The 22537-nt window shown below is 39.4% G+C and overlaps 1 protein-coding gene across 6 annotated transcripts in view; it reads left to right on the top strand.

Moving 5' to 3' along the window:
• LOC129767180 (transcription factor collier) overlaps positions 1–22537 on the top strand; it is a 124168-nt gene that overhangs the window by 13722 nt on the left and 87909 nt on the right. For all 6 annotated transcript variants that reach the window (XM_055767806.1, XM_055767809.1, XM_055767807.1 and 3 more), the window contains 3 exons: positions 7403–7556; positions 15160–15223; positions 16788–16843. In XM_055767806.1, the coding sequence (XP_055623781.1) occupies positions 7403–7556; positions 15160–15223; positions 16788–16843 (274 nt within the window). The remainder of the gene's footprint in view (positions 1–7402; positions 7557–15159; positions 15224–16787; positions 16844–22537) is intronic.

Below are 22537 nucleotides of genomic sequence, written 5' to 3'. Positions count from 1 at the left end.
AAATTTGCGTGAATTTAGTTGTTTATCTATTGATGATGATTTTTTCTAATAGTTTTCCAAGTGTATCCAGCAGACATGGGTCTCCACTCGATCATAGAAAACGTGCAAACAAACACTTTATTGAAATCGATTATCCATGTGCAAAATTTATTGGAGTTTTCAAAACTTCTCTTCGATTTGCGGTGCGATGGTTGTTTATTGAATAATTCATCATCAAAGACAAAGGGGTAATTTTTCATTCAAACTGAAATCTCTGTATGAAAACATCCTACAGGAACGTTCGAGGAACCAAATGATAGTTGATTAGTTGATTAGTCCACAAAATCTTTAAAAAAAGCCTCGCACACTGTTCCTCTAATTTTTTTTCGAGTGTAGTATGGATAAAAAAAGCATTTTCTTCTGCGTTGCAACAGCGGACAAAATAATAAAATAATTACTTCTAAGAATAACAAATATGGGTAACATAATATTAAGATCACGACTACTCAAGCCATCATGATCTGACATTTGTGTGTATAACCTTTCGAACCTTTAATTCAGCAGTCAGTGAAATTCTTTAATTGCATTTGCAATTTGTTTTGGATCACAATTGCATAAATTGTTAGTCGCAAGACCTACAACCAAAATTTAGCAATTGATTGGACAACACACAATACAACAACTGATAAATGCCTATTATCGGGAAATGAAGAATAAGTAGTATTTCAACGAAAATACTACTGCTCCCGAGGACTATGAGTTCGGCGGCTCTTTGAACCGGTTTACCACGTAAACAATGGAAATAAATCACAATACAATTTCCTTCAAGTAGTTCTTCAACTAGTTTTATGATTTCATCAATATTTTGACTCGAAATGTCGAAAAACCGTAAAAATATTCAACAATTGTTTGTTTCATATACCGTTCTGAATCATATTTCGGACGCTTAAGGTATATGATGCAGAAACCAGATCTAAACTTTATGCACAGGTATTATTTGGTTGTTGTTTTTAATAAATTAGTTCAATATGCTTTTAAGCTTGCTACTTTGGTACCTATTTGATTGAAAACATAAAAAAAATCATCGAATAAAATGCTTTTCAAATGAAGCGAATAAGAATCAAACTTCGGACACTAAATCAAATTTCGGACAGATTGAATTCAAATTTCGCACACTTAATTTTGTAATTTTTTGAACGAAAATTACATTACACTTTATTATATTTTATAGTCAACCACGAAACACTTACCAAGCAATCACAGTAAACTCTTAACGATGATGAGAACTGATGAAACACGGGAAAAAATTAAAATATTTATGAACGGGTAAATTCTACGTGCTCACGCTAAGGAAACGTCAAACACAAACAATAATGAGTAGTGTTGTAAGATTTCTGCCGATTATGTTATAATTTAAATGTAGTTCTCATGTGAAATAATAGTGAAACCAAGGGATTACTCTATAGAAGCAATTGTGATATTGATTTGATAATTATATAATCAGTGCATTAAGCATTTCAAGATATTGGAACAAAGTGTCCGAAATATGATTCAGAACTGCCCTTTTAAGACGGCCCGGTTTGGGAAACACATATTGCCCATTCGGAACGGAATTTACGTAGAATTTCATTTAGATGATACTTGACACTTTTCAGTTTTTGAACCACTTGATTTAAAAAACATACATTTTTTCGAATGCAAGTTGAATTCAAAAAAAGGACTCATTATAACCTATCGCAGGTATCAGGTAATAGAAACACGGAAAAAAACAAAGATATCTCTTTAAATAAGCATTTTGACGTAGGACTGCGTCTTTCAGTAAGGGCGCCAAAGTGGGAAAAAAATTCACGTTTTTATGAAACAATGTTAACGTTAATAACTATTTTTGCTGCGAACTAGTTTTGATAACCCGTATTTCAATTCAATCGAAAATTCCCTACAAGTTGTTTCATACATACTGTACATTACGATTTCCTATTCCGAATATGGTTTCAATTTATGAAAATTGGAAGCATTCTCATACATTTGTTCTGTTCGTTTCTGTACTTATTTACCCATAATGTCAACAAGGAGCAACTTATGCAACAATGATAATATAGGGTTGGGGAAAAATAAATGTCGTATTTCTGACAGAAATTTGACGCTTTAATTGACATACTTAAAATTATCCAATTTAAGTCAAATATGGGCCGTTTTGTTCGCAAACTTGTTGCCATTTAGATGGCAACTTCATTATCCCCCCTTATAAAAACCCCTCCTCCTTATTTGCAAAAAAACTCGACCGAATCGCTATGGGCGACGAAAGTGTTAAAACGACAAGAAACACATACATCCGAAGAGAAAACAACACGCACGTCTGTTCGGCCCAGACGCTCAACTCGCACTCCTCCGAGCGAATAACTCACATACAATGACAAAAGTTACATAAACTATTCTCATGAATTTCGCCGTTGATTGCGGATTAAATAGAGGTATTCTTAACTAAATGTTCAAACAATGTTGTGCAAATGAAGAAAGTTTATTCTAATTTACATTGTTATATAAAGCAAAACACATTAGACCTACCATTATTTTTTGTGTTTATGCTACTTCGTTTACGTAGTTGTTGTTTATTTTGGTTTTGGTTATTGGTTGGTTATTTTCTGGGTGTTTTATGCACATTTTTAATATCGATGTAAGAAAACTGTAGAATACATACTTTCTCGTGTTGATGTTGAAATATATAGGGTTGACTTGGGCTTTTGATGCCTTTCAGAATAAACTTACTATTAAAGAGTTGATTCTCAAACTTCGTACGAAGTTATATTTTCTAGAATAATATACGAAGTTATATTTTCTAAAATAATATACGAAGTTATATTTTCCAAAATAATATACGAAGTTATATATCGCTTGACTGAAACAAATTGGTAGTCCTACGTCAACATTGCGGTCGTGGCTTGGGCACAACCAGCAATGATTTTTATGTTTGAATAGGATGAGGTTTTGATTGCGATATGTGTACACAGGCTGATTCTTAGAGATTATTTCTCAAATTTTTATTTCTGACTACCCTTGCGCGATTTGTCAGAATGAAAAAAAAATCTCAGGTGGTCCAGCTGTCTCATCATGGAAGGACTTACACCAAAGCAAATTTTGAAAATATTTGAATTCTATCATTTGTGTTATATGGTCGGTGTTAAGTCGAAGGGGATCAAGTCGCAAAATTGAAAATTTTTGGTTATTGATTGCATTAGGTTAAGCATTTTGATATCTCTGTTTGATTCCTTCCCTCCTCATCAAACCAAACTACCCCACTCGCTCCATCCTAGTCCTAAATCCTAATCCAGTCCAATTAATCTAGTGTTAGATTTAGTTATTATTAAATTGTTAGTCTTAATTATATAGAAAATAAGCTCAAGTTATATAAAAATAGGTTAAGCATTTCGTGAGACACATACCTCCTTTATCAAAATGGAAAATAATGCGTGCAGCAGGAATAAAGTATCGAAATTGAATGCTCTACGCAAACCCATTATAGCACCAAACTTCAAGCTCGTTTTTTCTCGAAATAATAAAAATGTCACATGGTCTGGTCTAACTTAACACCGACCATATGAAAAACGTGTTTCACAAAATTCATGAGGACACGACATTGAAATAATCGCAACAATGAGAGATATGTTTGGCATGTTTGGTGAGCAATAGATCTCTAGTTTTGGACTTGTAAATTGGTCACTTATATCGTGTAATTCAACACCTTTAGACAATTTTTGTGGTGTTTCGTAAAGTATTTCGTCTGCTCACTGATCTACGCATTCTTTCTGATGATTTGGCAGGATGTTACTAATCATTTGCTGCGACAACGCCAATTGTTTCAACAGTCTACGTTCGATGTGCACATCAAACTCGAGACTGCCCAAAATTTGACTGATTCGCGTTAAGAGGAGTACTTAAACTTGAGTGGGGCAATGAGTTCAGAAGGAAATTTAAAACACATTGAAAGTCTATTGTTTGTAAATGAATATGACTAAAATGTCAGGGATAATGGACTGTCAGTCTTATTCATTATGTTTACTTGCAACGAAGAACGGTTCGCTCAAACTCTTTTACTTACATAAAATGTTTAAATTCAATTTAACCCGAAAAAATTAAATCAACCACTAATTGACTAAAAAAATTGGCGAGACTAAGTTCGCCCGGATTAGAGGATAATGTTGAGTAACACACACAATAAGGTGGAAATTGGTAAAAGCAATCCATTCACTTTACTAAAATTATAAGGAATTTCTTCTGATTCTATAGTGGTAACTTTTATCTATTAAACTAAATCTTACGATAAATCTCAGATAAACAATAATTCATGAAATATTTCGCGTACATTTTATTCTGAGTATCTGAAAATACTGTTAAATGTACCAGGGTTGAAAAAACAATATTAGTCAACGAAATTTACATAAGAAAATGAAGCATTGGCCTAAGTTCACGATAGAAAGTTGCGCTTCTGTTATGTGATGTGATTTTGGGGCAGACAAATCTAATTCGTGCTTATTTTTGTATAAAGTATTATTATAAATACAAAGTTGGCAGATACGAATCCCATCCACAACTTGTGGTGCTATATCTTTCAATTAGTAATGAACTAATCGGTGTTTTTGTAACTTTCAGCTAAGCTCAAATCGTGAATTATCTATGAATGTTCTAACCCAATCTCGCTTATGACAAACTGATAATTATATTCTATCCTGATACTCATGGTTTTAAACGCTTACCACAACCGATTTTAATTAGCCACCGCGAAACCGTATTTTAATTTCACCAAATTACGCAACGCTTAATTTGGGCCGACAAATCAAGTCAGTCCGGGCCCGATTCGCGTAAATTACGCGCTAATTTACGCCCGGTCTGGAAAACCAATCAGATCAGGCAACAAACACGACGCCAATCGGCGCCAATTGTCAATCCTGGCACCAATTAATGTCGCGGAACGTATGTCACCTTAACCGAATTATTTGACCCCCACCGTGGGGAAACCCGAGACAAATTTCAAATCGAAATTTGTTTTGGTTTTGTTCGGTTTGGTTCGCTAGTGAACCCTTTCTTGAAAGCTCTCCCAATGGTGCGGTTTTGTACAGAGCTCATACTCTTACGCAGCAGTTGCACTCGTTTTCCACTTCCCAGGAGAAGGAAAAAAATGTAGGCAACAACACCCCGGTGAGCTGTTAGGACAAACCCTTTTTTTCGGGCTCTCCTACCGAAGGCCAAAGATTGATTTCTTCGTCGCAGGCTTACTTACCACCACCACACATATCAAGAGTGGAGTAATTGAATTATTCACCCGCACTTCCAACACTTGCAAGTTGAATGCTTTATGACATCTTGTTATTCGGACGCCTCCAGTAAACAATGTTAGCCGAAGATGGCCGACCCGTTCGTCCGTCCGTCCTTCCCATCCATCCGAGTTCATGCATTATTGAACCTGGGGTTCAAATTGTCCGAATCGAACCGAAAAGCTCCTCTGCGTTGGCTCAATTTATCAAACAATAAATTTGATTAGTAACCAATTAAATTCGAACAAGCAGGCACCCAATCCCAATATACAACACGCAGAATGGGTGTAAGGTACACGATTCGGTCCGAGGAGGTCCTGCTGCTCGTAGCCGTTGTAGTGGCTGGAATATTGTTGGGGGGCAAATCTTGCATCCGCATATTTGACTCACAATCGAATGGTGCGTAGCAAGTTCCGAAGTGGGTGAGTCCACTTGTGGTGATGTGGCCCGTACTCATATTTTGTTTATTACGGTTATAATTTCATACCCTGAACATTGTGTACGAGGCCGTTATTGGCACCCTCCAGGTCGATTTGCGGCGCTATCACCCGGTCATATACAATAGTTGTGTACGTTTCATTCGTACAGTCTCTGTCTGTCCGTCTGTCTGTCTGTCCGTCGAGCCCAATCGTGCTATGGAAGCGACACATGGAAGATAGTTTCGGAACCATTCCGGAAAGCCAGACCGAGGTTCGGCAATTGACCAACATTCCGATAGCGAAGCGCCAACTCCAATGTTGCAATGTTGCACACACAGTCGAAACGATGCTGGATGCTGCCCCAATTTATGCATTCGACGCCGGAAGGATATTATCAATATTTCGATGAAATTTTATTGGAATACGTTTTGAATAAATTTGAACTGTTTTGCATTTTAATGTTTTGTGGCTGGACGCAATCGCTGCGAACGAATCAATGGACCCGGGCTCAGGGAGCCGATGCGTATCGGAAAGTGTTATGTGGTTAGACAGCATTTTCCAGGTGGGATCACACCTTGCGCACATACCGTAGGTGTGCTTCCCGATTATGGTAATCAATCGTAAGGTTGTATGAGTGGATGTTGAACTTCATTATTATGACTCAACATTGTAAGCATTGGATCATCACACAATGTAAACGGCGTGACGGCGACTTTCAAACCAACACGACGTTTAACATATTAGCGTTCACTATCGAACTGCTGAACAACGAGATAACAAACAATAATATGTTGAAACCAGATGCTTCCCTCGCCATCGCTTAGTGCCGCAGTTCGATGACCAGAGGCAAATCCGACGACGTCACGCTGTCATTGGTTTTCTGGGCCGACCTTGAGAGCGAGATGCCCTTCTTATCGAATTAGATACACTCTGTCGGGCCAAAACCCGTCATATGTGGACCGACCAACGCCAGAAGCGCACTGCAGCCACATCTTCCCATAAGCGTTTTCGACTCACTATCTTAAACGGTTATAATTGTTCCCGATAAAGCGTGTTCTGGCCACGTTCTGCTGGTGGCTGGCTGGCCGATGCTTCTACTACGAAGCGATGCTGCAACTTCGATGTTCATGAATTTAATATGGGCAACCGTTTTCGATATCGGGCCACTGGACCAGCGAGAATATCTCGCAGACAGTTCGTTCGCCGGTTGGTGCGCTGTTGCTATATGGATCTCCCCAGGGGGACTACCTTAACGGTAGCAGTCAGAGGACGACGACGACGACGACGGTATGGGTTCATAATTTGCAACTCGCAACTCGCACCGGTTGAGCACCGGTCGGTGGGTTGTTGGCTGCTGGAAATCGCCACCGGCCATCATCCGGCGCAATGAATGAGAATGCACGGCCACTAGCCCCGGGTGTGGGGGAGTGCGGGCCCAAATCCGTTCTCGTGCTCTCGTGCTACTGTACCCAAAAGTAGGTGTTAAACGCAAATGCGAAATGGCTCAATAACTTTTTACGACTTGCAGCAGCAACAAACGCTTAACGTCGGAGTCTCGGCCCAATTGAAATCGTGTGGTTATAAACGGTCGCTAGTGAAATTTATACCGTTATGTTCTTACGACGAATTCAATAACAGAAATTACGTATTTTTAATGCAGTTGTGTATATTTTTCCCGTTTTTCTTTCAATCTAGCTTGGGAATAGGACGAGCCCACTTCGAGAAGCAGCCGCCGAGCAATCTGAGGAAGTCTAACTTCTTTCACTTCGTAGTGGCACTTTACGACCGGGCCGGACAGCCCATCGAAATCGAGCGGACAGCTTTTATCGGTTTCATCGAAAAAGATCAGGTAGGTGATTGTAAGCTGCATCCGAGACTACGGTATTATTATTCTACGACATTTTCGGAGGTACAGCCAATGGAACCCACGAGCTACCCACATAAGATTGCTCACGATTTGTGTATCCTACTCAAAATAACAACAAAATACTGCACCTTAAGCTACGCCCGTTTGCAACTTACAGCAGCCGGTCGGAGAATAAAATCTTTTATTTGCAATTTCTTTTGCACAGTCTCGCTCCAGCCAGCGAGCAGCTTCAAGGTTCGAAGCTTCTATAATACATAGAAGAAGCAGAACGTGTGTGATGCATACTCAGCGCTGTACATGAACTGACAATATTGTAACTTTACAGTTGTGTTTCAACGACAAAAATAAATTCACATGAGAAAACATTCATGCGATGGTTTTTACGACTATTCACGAGGATCGAGAAAAAAATACATCGATCAATAGATCATAGATCACGTTGGCCATGCTTCACTGTCAATTTTTCGTAAATTTGGAAAAATGTCGTCGAACGAAAAAGAGCGTCGTGAATTAATCCTGTGCACTCATTTCGAGAATCCGGAGTTGTCGGGACATCGGTAAGATGCTGGGAATCGTTCAATCCACGGTCAGCAGAGTACTAAAACGATACTTCGGGAACCTAACCATCGACCGGAAGGTGAAAAACGGCAAAAATGGATGCTCCGTCAGTGAATAAGATCACAAGCGCGTAGTTAAGCAGTTTAGACGTGATCCGAGAAGTTCGGTCCGGGATGTCGCCAATAAGCTGAATTTGTCAAGTTCATTCGTCTAGCGGACCAAGCAGCGGGAGGGCCTGCGTACATACAAGGTTCAAAAGGCTCCTAACCGCGACGAAAGGCAAAACATGGTGGGGAAGACGCGAGCCCGGAAGCTGTACACCGAAATGCTTACGAAGCCGCATTGCCTGGTAATGGACGACGAAACCTACGTCAAAGCGGACGTTCGTCAGCTGCCGGGCCTGTTGTTCTTCTCCGCAGAGGACAAATTCAGCGTTCCGGAGGAGATTCGCAAGCAGACACTATCCAAGTTTGCCAAAAAGTACATGGTGTGGCAAGCGATCTGCTCTTGCGGAAAGCGGAGCGCCCCCTTCGTGATGACCGGCACGGTAAACGGGCAGGTTTACCTTAAGGAGTGCCTACAGAAGCGCTTACTACCACTATTGAAGCAGCACGAGGGCCCGACAATCTTCTGGCCGGATCTCGCTTCGTGCCACTATTCAAAGGACGTGTTGGAGTGGTACGAAGCCAACGGGGTCACCTTCGTGCCAAAGGAAATGAACCCGCCCAACGCGCCGGAGCTTCGCCCAATAGAGAAATATTGGGCGATTATGAAGCAGGCCCTCCGGAAGAACCCAAAAGTTGTCAAATCGGAGTGTTGGTATGAATTGCATATAAACTATATTGCATGAATATTTGGGAAAAAAAATTTACGTAAAAAAAATTACCACGATTTTTCCATTTTTTTCACAATTACAAAAGTTGTTTCACTCTCAATGCTGTAGTCACGAACCAATCGACCGATTGCTGTCAAATTTTGACACGTATCCATTGAAAGATGGTGCTTTGTGATAGTCAAGTAGATTTTTGCAAGAGGCGCCATCTAGACATCAACCTTATGAACTTTCCAGCCGAACTGTTACCGTCAGATTCAAGCATCCCTGAGTGTTGGTATGAATTGCATATAAACCTTATTGCATGAATATTTGGGAAAATATTGACGTAAAAAAAATTACCACATCAAAAATTGTCTTTCAATCTACAAATAAACTACCCAACAAAAGTTGTTCGCGCTAGGGACCCTTCCAAACAAATGGTCGCTGTATTTTTTGACAAACCTGGTTAAGTGGCAACAGTACTTAAAGAGAAACGTGGAATGGTCAATTAAGAGTGGTACACGATGAATCATGACAATGCAAACTCTCACCCTTCGATTCACACAACCGCCTATTTGACCGACGAAACATCGATTTGAAGAGTCCTTACAATCAAAATGATCATAGTAATCAATTACTTTTTTTTGTTTCCGAACATCAAGAATAAACTGCAAAAGCAATTTTCAATGATAAATTACCATGTTTTCCTTTATAGTCACATAACATACGGAGCATTCCTCGTAGGTACATGCGCCGCATGCTCTCCTATAAGTATCTCAGAACACACAGAGCTCAATGACGTTCAGTTTTGGTACCAAAACAAAACTTTTGATCGATAAAGTGTTCAAAATTTGGGGTTACCTGTGGAATTTTTACCGTTCCGTGATGGTATTACGTTATACAAAATATAAGTTTCATTCCTTTCTGTCCTTCAATTTCCACAACAATTGCATGGTTATATTCCCCATTGTGATTATTGCTCAGAGATTCTCTGGTGGATCGGAAAGTCCCGCAATAATCGATAAAACCTTCAATTCTGTCAGCATATCAGTTGAATATCTCTCTGGAGTTGAGAATTGCAGCTTCAATAGATCCTTTTTGGACGACCACATCAATTCCAATATCCACATTGGTAAATCTGAGTCGAGTCATATTGAGTCATCTCGGTATTGTCTTCCCCCAAGCTGGAGGTAACTCATCGCAGGTACACCTTGCAGTACCTTATCGCAGTTGGAAACCAATTTCAGCAACCTGAATTGGCTAGCTGTTTAAACGTCCGCGTTGATAAGAATGGCAACCCTTGAAAACGCCATGGCAGGATGTACCTTTAGTGCTTCCGTGGCCGCGTGGTTAGCGTCACACCTAACATGTCGGGTGTTCGATATTAGAAGGAGCCTACCTTCGAGTAAACAACCCGGAAAATTAACCATAAACAACGGGAAACGACGGGGGGTCTCCGTAGCCACATTGGTTGCGCGTTCGCTTAGTAAGCGATCGATCGTGAGTTCAAAACTCAGGGCCCTCATTGACCATCTTTGTGTTGTTACAGAATAGCTACGTCCACGCAACAAATCATCAGCGATGGAGATCGATTCACGGTCGAAACAAGATCGATTCATCCATACAACTGCTCTGCTTCTGTTACGCCTAAATGGCTACTGTGTAAATGTACCATATGCAATGGTATAGAAGGAATACTGGCGAATGGCTACTGTGTGTAATGTGCTATAATTATAGATATGATAACCATGTGACATGTACACGATTAAAATTCGGCTCTGTTACAGCTAAAATACTAATGAGCCTAAAATAAATAAATGGGATAAAAAAAAACGGGAAACGAGAACGAAGTGGAATGATGTGAATGTATATGTATTGTAGAAGTCTAAAACCCTTTCAAGTTGTATAATTATTATGTATCCATCCACCAAAGGGAAAAGGTTGCCATTATTGTAAAATTCTATATTGTGTAGTAGAGGTCCCCTAAATGTTATTGTAATTTGCGTAATAAATACTGTAATGTAGTGTAGTGTTGTGAAAATATAGTGTTGTTCAATCAAACGAGTGTTTTTAATCAAACACCGGAGTCCTTGGTTGTGGAGAAGAATGATTGAGAATAAAGTCCAGCACTCCGAGAACCGGTCCCCTAACACCGGGGGTTCGGGTTCGATTACCGTTCTGGTCTGGGGAATTTTTCGTCGGAGAAATTTCCTCCGATTTGCGATCACGATCACGTATTCTAGAGTTTGCCACTCCAGAATACACTCAAGGCCTATTATTCGGCATAGAAATCTCAACTAAGTACTACTAATAAAATTGACGCATGTAATACCTACGTTGAGAAGGCAAAAGTTCCACTGGGAACGTTAGTACCATCCAAGAAGAAGAAGAAGGATGTGCCTTGACTCGCTCTTCTTCGGAAAAATAATTGTTTGCTGTGTCAAACCAAAATGGTCCTTGAGCAAGAATTACTCTCAAACTGCTTTGTTTGACTAGATCTAATGCGCATCATAAATCCAGAACAATGTGCTGAGACATGTAAAGTAAACAAATAATTCTTTATGCCATGAAGTTTATTAGACGGTGAAAAATTAAAAGAACACGGAGCGTCAACGACGGAAGCGTCCGAATGACTTTTTATGTGGACGAAGAAACTGCTGCAAGAGTTTGAGCTTGAGCTTGGGTAGACTGTACACTTCGTAGTTGACCTGAACCAGCGAAATTGCACAAAGAACACACCGAATGACACTTAGGAGTAGCAAATCATTTTCATTGTGCAAGTTTGGGGGAATTAACCTTAGTCAATAACGACGCCGGCCACGTCCTTACAATCACCGGGGGAAGGGAAGGAATGTTAGTATGATATTCGCCGTCCGAAGATCAGAAGAGTCGCCTCTATACCGTGGTTCCCTAATGATTTTCAGGGAATAGATGTTAGTGAGGGGGAGGTAGCAATCAGGATTCACTGTAGCAGTTTATCCATTTCTTACTTTGCATAATAACCATGGATAACAGCTATTGCAGTTATTCCATAGGGGCTTCGGACCCTCTGCTCTGGTTTTCAATAGTTTTAAGGTCTTTTTCAGACATGCTATCATAGAGATCCGTTATTCGCAGGCGGAGTTGTTGACGGAAAAACTGCTGGAAGAAGCCACAAACCCATTCGCAATTAAATGCGAAGGCTGATAACTTCTTAGTCCCCTGACTATCCTCAGTTGAATATGACCTTGCCGAGCCCTGTTCATAACACATTCCAAAAGAGACATTGAATATATACGACCGCATTTGTAATGGTGTAGATAATGGTGGTGGACTGCAGCACTGCACCCAAAATTGATTTTTAACTCATATTTTGTCATCCCGATTTATGACATTAAACACGGCCCAGACCGAGATAGATAATGTTCTTCTTCATGCGCAATATGCAATATTATCTCGTATTAGCAGAACAACTGCTGAAGCATCATTAGCCATGTGGATAGCGCGGTCGTGTAAAATAGCTTTGCATTCCAGCCGGCCTTGGTTCGATCCCCATTGACGTGGTTGTATCGATACTCATAGACGGAAGGTGAAAAGCAATATAAATTCTATTTTACACGAATAATTGCCTACCTTGGATCATAGATACGCCCAATACTGCAAACTCTGCTCGACTTCGGTTGAACCGCTGCAATTACAAAAACTGATCAGTCGTGAAATTACGTATCTCGTATTTTTCGTATGTACTCCGATTCAATGTCACCTCGACCTCTCGCAAGATTACGTGTGGTTTTTTTAGTAGCATTCGTGGCGAAACCACTGACTGGAATTTCGGGCATTGGTACAGCTACAAATTGACATTCGAGGATGACAGTTTCGGTTTGGACGATGAAGCATAATCTAGTTTAATTCCAATGGATTTGGTAAGCAATAAACTAAATATTTTGAATGTTTCATGAAGAAAAAACTGTGCAATCATGCATCGAATCCTGCTCTTTTCTTGCAGAATATTCCGGCTTCGAACATCCGTTGCAACTATCGACTGCTATCGACTCCCTTGCGACAAAGCGTAAAGTTTACTTTTTTCCCTTAAACTAAAAGTTTAGAGTTTGTGACCGAGACGACTCGTCACGCCTCACGCGATTTCACAATCTTTGTTAGGGAAACACACTCATTTCAATTAACATTTTAACAAACTTAATATTGAAAAAAATACCTATATTTTCTATAAATCGATAGACGCAAAATTTAGTAAATTCATCAATACATGACTGAGCAATAAATTTGAACAAATTGAACGTTTTTTGAGACGCGAACGATATTAAGTTTTGTACGCCTAATATGTTTCCGAACATCATCGTTCTACGTCAGAAAGTGTCGGGAACTGTCTACGCTCGAGCATTTTAATAACAGTACACCGCATCATGCAAATCTGCTGCAAATCCGTATATTCTGTGAATTAGCCATGGTAATTGCGAGTGAATCTATCAAAGACCTAGCTTCCCCTACGAAACAACCCTGGAGATAGTGATTTTTTTCGGATTCAGCTAAATCTATTTCACAATGGTTCAATTATAAAAAAGGTCTCCAAAGCTCATTGTTGCCATCGATGGTTTACAACTTGATTTATAGACTTCTTCGCCGTTTGGCCGATTGCTACGATCAAGGGGCGGAACAACCCCTCCAACTTTTGCTGTCCATTCCGGGGCGCCGCACCATTGGACGGCTAGAACCAGACTCTCGCCTTTCTCCGGAAGAGAGAGGATGATAAATGATGGATCGGCTATATATGGCGGACATAAAGTGCCTCACGATGTCCAACTTCTTCGCTTCGAGGTGAAGCTGGCAGTACGAACTGTAGCTTTACTGTTTTCGTCATGCTACCGTCATGGCATGACAGATGAGCCTCAACATAGGTTCCAATATGTTTAATGATAGTTCAATCGGAGAAAAAATCAGACAAACGTTTTATAATGTTCACAAACAATGCGGTTATCGTTTTAACGATAACACTTCCAGGCAATATGAAAAAAAGGATTTAAAGCAATGAATTTTTTTTCATGGTACTTTCACACTAGAAGAATATTTGTTTACTCAATACTTGAATTACCGTTCTGAATCATATTTCGGACGCTTGAGGCATATAATGCAGAAAACAGGTCTGAACTTTATGCACAGGTATTATTTGGTTGATATTTTTAATAAATAAGTTCAATATGCTTTTAAGCTTTCTACTTTGATACCTATTTCATTGAAAACATGAAAAAAATCATCGAATTGAATGCTTTACAAATGAAGCGTATAAAAATCAAACTTCGGACACTAAATCAAATTTCGGACAGATTGAATTCAAATTTCGAACACTTTATTTTGTAATTTTTTGAACGAAAATTACATTACACTTGATTATATTTTATAGTCAACTGCGAAACACTTACCATGCAATCACAGTAAACTGTTAACGGTGATGAGAACTGATGAAACACGGGAGAAATTTAAATATTGATGAAGGGGTAAATTATACGTGCTCACGCTAAGCAAACGTCAAACACAAACGATAGTGAGTAGTGTTGATAGATTTCTGCCGATTATGTTATAATTCAAATGTAGTTCTCATATGAAATGATAATGAAACCAAGGGATTACTCCGAAGAAGCAATTGTGATATTAATTTTACAGTTATATCATCAGTGCATTAAGCATTTCAAGATATTAGAACAAAGTGTCCGAAATATGATGTTGCCCGAAATATGATTCAGAACGGTACCTCAGCTTTCTCCGAATTTTTCCACCATCTCTTCATTTCTGCAGTATCCCTTGTCAGATGATCATTGTCTCCAACTTTCGTTTAATAATATTTCTCTATTGGGTGCTTTGAGCTATTTCTATAATGTCCGCATTACAAGCCAGATAAGGGATTTTTTTAGCAGATTTATCAGAAAAAAACAAATTCTAGCTTGCTTGGAACTATTCTAGCTTGCTTGGAGTCAGATCCTTGCTGTGCAGCTTCCAAGTTCGTGTTTTAGTTCATCCGAAGGATAATTTCGTAATAGAGGTTTTAAACTAAAAGTTCTAGCCTTGAAAAAGGCCACTCAGGAAATCAATCAACTCCCACGGGATTTAAAATATAAAAAAAACAGAATGAGATAATAATTAATAAATAAACAAAAAAAAAACAATATTCAATGTTGATCTGTGTATTTATTGTGATTTCTATTCTCAATCTCTCAACAGGAAACTGATGGACTGAAAACCAACAATGGAATCCAATACCGACTACAGCTCCTATACGCCAACGGTAAGTACTGCACATTCGCTTAATTGGGAATAAATCATACGGCACAAGAATATGACATCGGTGACTGAAACCAAGTCTCGTAGAATGGACTCTATATGTGCTCCACCACAGAGCACGGCACTCGGTGTGACTAAAGTTTTAATTATCAGCAGTTTGTCTTGCATAATATATGCAAATAAGGTACTATCCCCGTATGCAACTGTGTGTGTGTGTGTATGTGTGTGTGTGTATGAATGTGTATCTCCCGCACATAAATAGCCGTTAAATTAGCATATCCTCGCTGCTACCTGCTAACTGGTGTAATACAAATGTTCAAATCTTTAGCGTGAAACAAGACAAATGGACCCATAACTTTACGCCTGAGTTACAAATTTTTTGGAGAGTTAATTTAGTTTCGTTGTTGATTAGCATATTTAAAATAGTTGATAGTCATATGACTTATTGTGGAACGCTATAGCACTTTAAAAAGTTCTACACGCGTACATAATGTAAGTACGAGTGCATGGCATCCGAGTGCATCCTTTCATAATGTTTATTTCTTTTGGACGTTTAGTGTGGTGCAATAAATTTTATGAATAATCCAGCGTCCCTCGTGGCTAACCAAAGGGGTTCTTTTAAGTCCACTGTCCGGTGTCCACCAAAATTAAAGCATAATGCTGCCGCCATTATGTGCCTGCGCTATCATCGACCTCTGCATACGGTGCCAGAAGATACAGATTTTCATAATAAATCAAATCAAAACAATTACCTCCCCGCCGATGCTCCCCGAAAACATCCCGACCAGGCGACTATTTTTCCCTCCATTGGGTCCACCTCGGATTATGTCGAGGTATTTAAACCACCGGTCAAGAAGACCCGCTCCCCTGCTTCGAAACATGTTTCCAGAAGCACCAAACTTCATTAAACTTTGTGTGGTTTCCGGCAGCCGGACGGCTCCCGGACACATTCTTATACTATTATTGTTTCCTTCCCGGAGAACTTCCGGCCCAGCCAGGCAAGAGGGTTCTCGACCGAAAAGGAAAATTTAATAATCGTCGCCCCGTAAGCATGTGTGCGTGCGTGCGTGCGTGTGTGTTGTGTGCGTTGTTTTCTTTTGTTTTCCAGGAACGTTTCCCCCCCACCTTTGAATCGCCGTTGTTGGTCAACGTTGGACAAATAAGATTTTGGGGTCCGCGCCAGTCCCCAGGTCCCACAAGGGCCGACGCACTCAATGGTTCTCGTATTTTGTGCTTTTGCAGTCGTCTCGGCGTGTAGCGTTCCGTTTACGGCGCAGACGACGCAAGAAAGCAGAGAAGACCAACTTTTTTATCTTCTTAATTTATCCAATTAAAATTAAGTGTTCTGATTGTTGTTCCTTGCGGTGGTTCCAAGCGGCATATCATAAGTTTGGGAGAGGGGGAGATCGCTTTTGTAGTTTTCAATTATTCATCACGGGTGTTAAATCTTGTCTATGCAGGTATATCCTGGGGGCATTGCATCCGAGGGTCTGTGTTAATAAATATCGATGCGCTGGAGAGCAAATTAAAATTGTAATGTTTTTATTGTTTTCTTTTCCACACAACAGGTGCCCGCCAGGAACAGGACATCTTCGTGCGACTCATCGATTCAGTAACGAAGCAGGTAAGTCGAACATGGCACATCTATGAAACTGTCAGTGAAGCGATTCTAACCTTGAACAGTTGTCGGGACAGAGTAGATCGGAGCGCCAGCGAAATTGAACATACGGGGTGTGAATAATTGAAAGTGGCGCTACTGCCAGGGACAGTATTCGGTTGCAGTAAAATAACCATTCCAATCGTAACAGACTGCACTATAATAAATATATGTTTTTCACTATACAGGTGCGTTCAGTAGGGAACTCATTTCGCCAACGACAATACCAAAAACCCCGAGCTTAACTCACTTCTCTCTGCAGCCGAAAGGGTTTTCTTCGAGCCTGCAGCAGCAGCATCCTTCGGACTGCATTCATAGCGCACTTCCTTCAGCCTGTTAATATTTAATGACCTTCTAACTCCATGTCCATAAACATTTCCGATCGAGTAAATTATTTACACTTTCCGAAGCAATTTACCACCACCCGAAACCGAGCAGTCTATCGAGAGCGCTAACAAAAGGGTATCAATGTCTTTTGACTTCCCCTAACCATTTTGCTCTTTTATTTCCGATATGTTTCCGAGTATCTGCCAAACCATTCCCGAATCCCCCGGACAGTCTCTCGAACCTCGGTACCACTGTAATAAATCCGTGATTCAATCGGATTCGGACAATGTGGCCGTAAAAACTAACAACTTTACTTTCTTTGCCCTCCGAATCAGCGCACTGCCAACAAAACAAATGGAAACACTATTTGTCTGGATGCGGCCGAGAGAGAGAGAGGCACCCCCCGTACGCAATAATCAATTAAGCATTTTTCGCAGAGCCTTCGTGCCCCGACGACGACGAGGGGTGAGCGATCGAGCGAGCAGCTTGGTTCGTTAGCAACGCTACCATATTTCATTCGCTACACCCTGTTTTAAATTTGACATTTCATTCCTACCGACGCAGAAGCAGGCAGGCAGAATTACAAAAACAAACCATATGGCATTAGTAGAGCGGTGCGGTGGTGGCGTTTTGTTTGTTGCACTTTGGCTTGACAGTTGTAGGTAGCGCCTTTGCCGAGCCAACAACAAATGCGCCGCCAAACAAGTGAAATCGAGTTCAAAATTAACGCCTCATTTGATACAATTCGTTAGGACAATCTGGTAAAAGTGTGAGAGAGGAAAAAAAAGGGAAATACGGGACTGTATGATACGTCTTCGCAAATGTCAATGATGGCAGGGAGGGGTTGGACAATGGTTGTTTTGATTAGAATGCGATTTCCGTGTACAGGAGTTCATTATTTACGATTTATGATGCGACAAGTTGGTGAAATTTTGAGTGAGTTTGATGAAGTACTGACATTTTTCATGCCTTATGGTTGGAAAATTTCGCTTTTTTTAGAGATGTGTATCTTCCGACAGAGCACACTCCTATTTAGCATATGTAGCCTTTCATCTACAATGATGAAATGAAATCCTAACTTGGAAGCTTTGTATTACAAGCTCTAGAATATATGTGCTATCGTTGCAAGTAAAAATACAATCTGTGAAAAATTAATCAGAAATTGGAAAAAATACTGAGAGAATAACTCCGCAATAATCAATCTTAACTGGTTTGTATGTCAAACTCGTAAGCTAATATCTCGTCATTCAAGTTGTGTTGGCAAAAGATGTGAGGGCATTCCAATGCAATTTGATGTTATAAATGCATTTTTTCGCATGACAAAAACCCTTGATGAACATGCATGGAATTTTAGTGGAAACCTTTTATATATTAAATTTTAATAAAATAATTAATTGAAGTTCCCCTCAGTTTTATCTAACGTTTGATATATCAGTCCTGTTATCGAACGAGTATTGTTAGCAAAATAGGAGAAGACTGAATGAAACGACTGTCTCTTTCCAATCTTCATTGCGATTTTTCAGTAACCTTCTTCTATACCTTATCTATGCTGAATGCTTCAATTGATAACCGACCAATGCGAGTCAAATCTTTCATCACATACCTTCGGCTTCTGAATGAACTGTATCACGCATTTGCTATCGATAACGCTTCTTTGAATAAAACCAACATAAAAAAGCAGAACATACCGTTCCGAATCATATTTCGGACGTTTAAGGCATATGATGCAGAAAACAGATCTAAACTTTATGCACAGATATTATTTGGTAGATATTCTTAATGAATAAGTTCAATATGCTTTTAAGCTTTCTACTTTGGTACCTATTTCATTGAAAACATAAGAAAACCATCGAATAAAATGCGGGTAAATTCTACGTGCTCACAAACGTCAAACACAAACGATAACGAGTAGTGCTGTTGAATTTTTTCCTACTATGTAATAATTCAAATGTAATTCTCAAATGAAGTGATAAAGAAACCAAGGAATTACTCTGAAGAAGCAATTGTGATATTAATTTTATAGTTATATAATCGGTGTATGAAGCATTTAAAGATATTAGAACAAAGTGTCCGAAATATGATGTTGCCCGAAATATGATTCAGAACGGTACTTTACAAAACTAAAGATTGAAAAAAAATTGTTATTGCAATTTTTTAGGACGATCGATAGAAATGACGAGTGCTTCGTCTAGGGTAAATGATGTTGATTTGTCCGATTTTGAGTGTGTTTACGCAACCAGTAAATGCGAATCGATTTTTCTTCATGAAAATCACATGTAATAAAGACGAATTTGGGTTTTTTGAAAAGCCCAAAGCAGTGGCGTCGAGTGAAGTTTTTGCACCCAGGGCGGAAGAGTTGATTCGCACCCCTACTTTTGCCAGAAAAGTAGAAACATTTGCACCCAGGGAAGAGTCTGTTTCGCACCCGGGGCGGAAGAGTCGATTTGCAGTCGATTAGGTTTTTTAACGATTTTCTTCAAAGGAAAAATATGATCATGGTTTGTCCTCTGATCATGGTTTATTCGGTTTGAGAAATCACCATTTTTAAATGAAGAAATTCGAATTTTCAAGCAGATGTTGTTTTTCTCATTGCTTGAGTTTACTGTCATCACATTGATCCATTCATGATTTGGGCTTTGTTCAGAATATTGCCTTTTTATGTGCATTTTGAAGGTGAACAGCATTCAACCCAGAGAAATTTTATTTCAGCTACGCGCGAAGCAAACCGTAAACAAACTGCAGCGCGCCAAGCGTTTGCCATAGTAATCAAGTGGACAAGCCAACATCAGTGCATCGGACAAACCATGATCAGAATTGAGGTCATCGAGATGCATTAATTACATGATTAGGATATATAAATCTGATAGAAATTGTGTACAAGCATGATGTTTACAATATTGTAAGTGTTATAATTCAGAAAAGGTCTGAATATGTACCAAATAATCATCTGGTGGTTGATTAAAAGTTAGCTCAAAAGAGAGGCGCGTTAACACCAATAGAAGGTGGACTTTATAAACCTTTAAAACATATGAATCCGTAAAATATCCTACAAAACTACTGTAAATCATGAAAAAGACAATTTTATTTATATGTTAGAAAACATTTGAATACCTGATTTAACACAGGTACTCTGAACTATAGCATTCAAGAAAGTGGACAAACCAAGGTCAGATTTTCGACTGCACAAACCAACATCAAATACCCTACTAGACTTTTATGGGCAACACACTTCAGGAAATTGAACCAAAAAATGCACATTCAATTTTCCGTTCAGATTGGTTGTCGATGATCTTTCGTTATGTCTTCGAATTTCGTCCAAAAATAACAACCACTTGTGAATGAGTTGTAGGATCAACTGCCTTCGATTTTCGGCCACTAGCCAGATTCCTACCGATGGTCGGACGTTCTCCCAATCGGTTTAGGACATCCCAAACGGTTTTTTTATTAAAGTCATTTATTTGTTACAGGCTCAGTTACATAGCTTTAAAGGAGCCGAACTCTTATCCCATACGGTTGATATGATATAATTCAACGGTTCAACCGGCTTACAAGTTCATTTCGAGCTTGCATGATCGTTTCGTGACGCTCCTATTCCGGCTAACTACAAATGCCTACTTTGATTCTATACACTCTTAATGCAATTCAATGAGATTCTGGAAATGTTTATTCACAAAACAAATGAATGGCAGCACTTATCTTTTGTCTGTATTTTTTCCATGTTCCACATATGAAATAGTCCATTCATCCGAAATACCGAACGTCATTCATCTTGTCAGTAAGTGAATCTGCGAAAGGATCGCTATAGGATTAGATTCTTTCTGAGTAACGTTGAAAAAGACCGAAAGTGAAGGAATCTTGATGAACACATGATTTTTTTTTTTTTGACCTGAAACTGCGTCTTGCAGTAAGGATGCCAAATCAGAAAACAGGTCACGTTTTTATGAAATAGTTTTAACGTTTTCAACTATTTTTGCTGCGAACGGATTTTCATGATTTGCATACCAATCGAACCGAAAATTCTCTAAGCTTTATTTGATATGGTATACATTAAAATTCCGGGGTTTGTAAATGGGATGAATTGATCAAATTTGGGAGCATTTTCAATTTCCCATATGGTTGCCCTACCCGTTTGTGTCCTTACCTACCCGTACCATCAATAACATGCAACTAATGAATCTGGCACTCTTTTTATAGACTACTGCGAATCAGTCACTCGAAAATCGGTCGCCCGACCGTCGAGAGAGAAAGTATTGCAATTTTAGCTCCGCTTGATGACAATATTCTGACTCGGATCAAAGCGTAAAAGCAGAGCAATTCTTATTGGAGTCCCCGCAAACAGCAGGCTTTTTATCGGTCGATATGTTGGTCGGGCTGGATTGCTGGTGCAAACACTGACCCCACTGAATCGGTGTAATGTGCGCATATGCATACCTCTACCTCTCCTAATTAAGAAGTCGACCAAACTATCGATCGACAAAAAGTCTGCACAGGCTTGCAGCGAGTAGGCAACATAAAATTGAGGTGTCATTTTTTTCACAACTTCAAATACAAGGTGAAACTAAATGAATTGATAAAAAGCATCGGTTTTCATGCGGTCGGTCGGAATGGGAAATATATCAACTTTGAGCAGTAAACTAGAAATAATAAACTCAAGCTGTTCGAGACCTATAATACGAGGGTCACTATTTATATTTCGGGAATTGGCAACACTGATGTCATGTGAGTCCATCTGACGGTTCCATCGTAAAGTTTGACATTTTAAACGATATACGTACTCAGAACATTTTGTTATACGGACGCTATTTGTTTATTTTATATTTAGTTGAAAGTTTGGTCTCGGCAAAAAAATGGAACTGAATCGTGAACATTTTCGTGCGATGATTTTTCACGACATTCGACGTGGATTATCACAACAAGAGTGCGTCAATCAACTTAATTTGACTTTTGGCGATGAAGCTCCATCAAAAACCACTGTGTATCGCTGGTATAGTGAATTCAATCGTGGTCGTAGTTCACTGTCCGACGAGTTTCGTGAAGGTCGTCCAAAATCGACTGTAGTGCCAGAAAACATCGATGCTGTGCACGAAATGATTAAGCAAGATCGTCATGTAACCTATTGTGAGATTGAGGCATCCCTAAGCATTAGTTCCACCAGCATATATGCGATTTTACATGAACACTTAGTTGTGCGAAAATTATGTTCACGTTGGATCCCACATAATTTAACAATCGCTCAAAAAAAGGCTCGTGTCGATTGGAATAAATGCTTTGAAAATCGTCTCTCGTTAATACCAAAAGAAATGAGGGGAAATAAGAAGGATTTCTGTGTCGCAA

This window comes from Toxorhynchites rutilus, chromosome 2 (assembly GCF_029784135.1).
Source record: "Toxorhynchites rutilus septentrionalis strain SRP chromosome 2, ASM2978413v1, whole genome shotgun sequence".
NCBI classification, from domain to species: domain Eukaryota; kingdom Metazoa; phylum Arthropoda; class Insecta; order Diptera; family Culicidae; genus Toxorhynchites; species Toxorhynchites rutilus.
This window is presented reverse-complemented; position numbering and strand designations above follow the sequence as displayed.